The 3081-nt window shown below is 61.2% G+C and overlaps 1 protein-coding gene across 1 annotated transcript in view; it reads right to left on the reverse strand.

Annotated features, from left to right (window-relative positions):
* Positions 1–1470, reverse strand: part of FAM131A (family with sequence similarity 131, member A) — a 14408-nt gene extending 12938 nt beyond the window's left edge. The window contains exons 1-3 of the mRNA XM_010000157.1: positions 1429–1470; positions 392–485; positions 27–124 (exon numbers count right to left, since the gene is read on the reverse strand). Coding sequence (XP_009998459.1) covers positions 27–124; positions 392–461 — 168 coding nt within the window. The 5' untranslated portion in view covers positions 462–485; positions 1429–1470. The remainder of the gene's footprint in view (positions 1–26; positions 125–391; positions 486–1428) is intronic.
* Between the last annotated feature and the right edge of the window lie 1611 nt (positions 1471–3081).

The following is a 3081-nucleotide window of genomic DNA, read 5'->3' on the forward strand; positions in this document are numbered from 1 at the left end:
CTCCCCAGGGCAGTGGGTGGCCCCACTGGCTTCCCCCAGCCCTTCCACTCAATGAGGTGGGCAACGCGGCCCTGCGCCATGGCTGTCGGCTTCGTCACGTGCTCCTTCACCACCTGTGAGATCCCTGCAAGATGTGCCCCTGTGTCAGCACCCCCTGGGCACCTCAAGTCCCCTCCATGGGGCCCACGACCCTGGTACCCAGCACCCTCCATCTCCTGCCCTTAGGACCTAACACTCCCATGCCCTCCTCTTGGATGCCATCAGGGACCCCCTTGTGTCCCCCCAGACCCAGAGGGGTGACCTCCAAGAGGCCCAACCCCCTTGCCCACAGGAGACCCCTCCCTTCCCTGGATGCCCACCCCAGGCACCCTCAGGCCAGGCAAGTAGTTACCGTGCAGTGAGGAGCGGGCCAGGGCAGCGATCTCCTGGATGGTCAGCGCGCGCCGCGACTTGGGCAGCATCTCGACAGTGTCCTCAACATTGACCTGCCAGAGTGGGCAGGGGCGTCACAGCCCCGGCCACCCTGCCCAGCCCCTGCCACTGCTGCCCCTGCCCCTCCAGTGCCAACCCCGTGGGTCATCTGTGCACACACATGTTGCGGGCACATGTGCATACGTGCAGAGGGATAGTGACATGCTGTGATGGTGCACACTGCCACACTGTTGCTACACCCCTATGTTGTGACTGCAAACACACACACACACTGTGCACTCACACCTGCAATCTTACACCAGCATGTGCGTATGTGCACACACAGACATGTTAAGTGCAAACATGTCTGCATGTGCAGACACACAGACACACTCATACACATGCGCTGGTCATAAACACACACATGCACTTGCTGCACTCACACTCACACACATCCCGTCAGTCAGACAAGGGCTTCCTCACTGTGCACACATGTGAACTCATGCCATGCACACATGTGCTAGTGTGCACACTCCATGTAGACATGCAGTGCACACACATGTACACTCACTGTACACACATGTGCCTGTACAAACACTCATGTGGATACCCTGTGCTAGCTGGTGCCACCAAACATCCTCCCCAGCTCATGCACACATGCATGCACGTACAAGGCCACTATGGTGGGGCTCCACAGTGCCCACAGCACCCACCATGCCAGGACACCTTGCTGAGTGTCCCTGTTGCCCATCCTGGCCTTGCCAGGCCCCGAGCCCGTGGCCACGGGGGATGAAATGCAGGATTTGGAGGCGCGCAACAAATTGCATTGCCATGACAACGAGGCACCGTGGACTGATTTCTCCCAGGATACAGCCCGGCTCACAGCTGACGTCAGAGCAGCCCCGAGGCCGGCTGAGAGCTGGCAGGGACAGGCGGGCACCAGAGCCCATTGTGCCCCTGGCCTCGGCCAGGATGGGTGTCCTGCCAGGGGGTACCAGCCCCTGGGCTCAGCAGTACCTGGAGGAAGTCCTGGCTGTCGAAGGAGGCCTGTCGTGCCAGGCGGGACAGCGGGCGGGTGGCAGTCAGCGGTGACAGCGCTTTCACCTCCTTCCACTCCACACACAGCGTTGTGTCCACTGCCACTGCAGGAAGAGCCACGGAGGCATCAGCATCTCTGTCCCCCCTCACCGCCCCACCACAGGGCAGCACCTTCTCACCCAGTCTGAGACCAGACACAACTCATTGCAGGGCCGCTCTGGAGCAGCCAGGTGCTGCGGCATGGGTGACTCACGCCCGGGCAACTCTTCCACTTGTGTCAGCGGTAACGTGCAGCCCCAGCCTGGCACTGGGAACCAGGCACCTGTCCCAGCTTGGCAGCTGTTTGGGGAGGGGTGGGGGCAGCTGGACCAGGCTGGGGGAGATGGACTAGGCCAGGCACTGGGTACGTGGAGGGAGGCAATGCTGGGCCATGCTGCAGGGTCTGGCGCTGCTCCACCAACACCCCCCTCCCCAGTTCCCTATGCCTGGGGGAAAAGAGCAAAAAAGAGGCGGGGGGATTGAAGCACTCACATACATCCTCCACTCCCAATAGCCCAACCTCCTGGCACCAACACCCAGATGAATGGCTCCCCAGATCCTCAGGCACCAGCTCCCAAGCATAGGGGCCAGGGAGGGTCCCCTGTTATTGCGGCCTCAAGCCAGACCACCCCCCAAGGGGCTGGGACAGGATGACCCTGAGGAGGCTCCTTCCCCCTGCACCAAAGTGAGCCTGGCTGACGTAAACTGGCTGTGAGGTGGGATGTGAGGGGGTGAAAGATAGTCCCACACCCAAGGGTAGCCCCTGGATCATGGAGAAGCTGCTGACAGCATTGCCCCCACTTCCAGCTGTAGGCAGGGGTAGTCTGTGCAGATGCCCTAGCATTGACATCCCTGCCCACCTAGCAACAGTAGCCCAGATCCTCCTCCCGTGGCATGTCTGCAACACCCCCAGCACTGTCCCAGTCCCCAGAATACCCTCAGATCACTGCCATACTCCCCATCGCCCCCATCCCTCCTGCAGCTCCCCTGGGAAATCTGCAGCTCCCCCGCAGCACCCTGTGCACCCCACACCCTGCAGCACACCCCTGCCAACCCCCACAGCCCCTCCAATCACTCTTCAAACACCTACACCCCACCCCCCAGTACCCCCATGCCCTCCCAGGCCTCTGACTGCACTCCCTTACCAGCCTCCTGCACCTCCCACACCATCCACCAAGTCCCCCAAAGGTTCACCCCAGTCTCTCCAGTCACCCCAGTCCCCACATATTCTCAGCCCACATATCTCCCCACACACCCCCGGGCCACCCAGCTGCCCCAGAACAGCATCCCCATGCCCCCAACTCCTCATTCATCCATAGCCTCCTCCCTCCTAGATGCATCCAAGTCCTCTAGAGCCCTCATGCTCACCGTGTTCCCCCCTCATCCTCAAGCACTCCAAACCTCTGTGTCCCCCATCCCCAATTCCATGCAACCCAGTATCCCTCAGCCTTCCAAATCACCATAACCGACTCTGTCCCCTAGACCCTCAGTCCCCCCATAGCAACCCCTTCACCTTCCTGTATCCCTCAATATCCTTCTCGCATCACCCCCATCCCCGCAGCCTCTCCCCCCACCCCCAGCACCTACTCTCCA

The sequence above is a fragment of the Chaetura pelagica genome, unplaced genomic scaffold (genome assembly GCF_000747805.2).
Source record: "Chaetura pelagica isolate M959 unplaced genomic scaffold, ChaPel_1.0 scaffold20, whole genome shotgun sequence".
Taxonomy (NCBI): Eukaryota; Metazoa; Chordata; class Aves; order Apodiformes; family Apodidae; genus Chaetura; species Chaetura pelagica.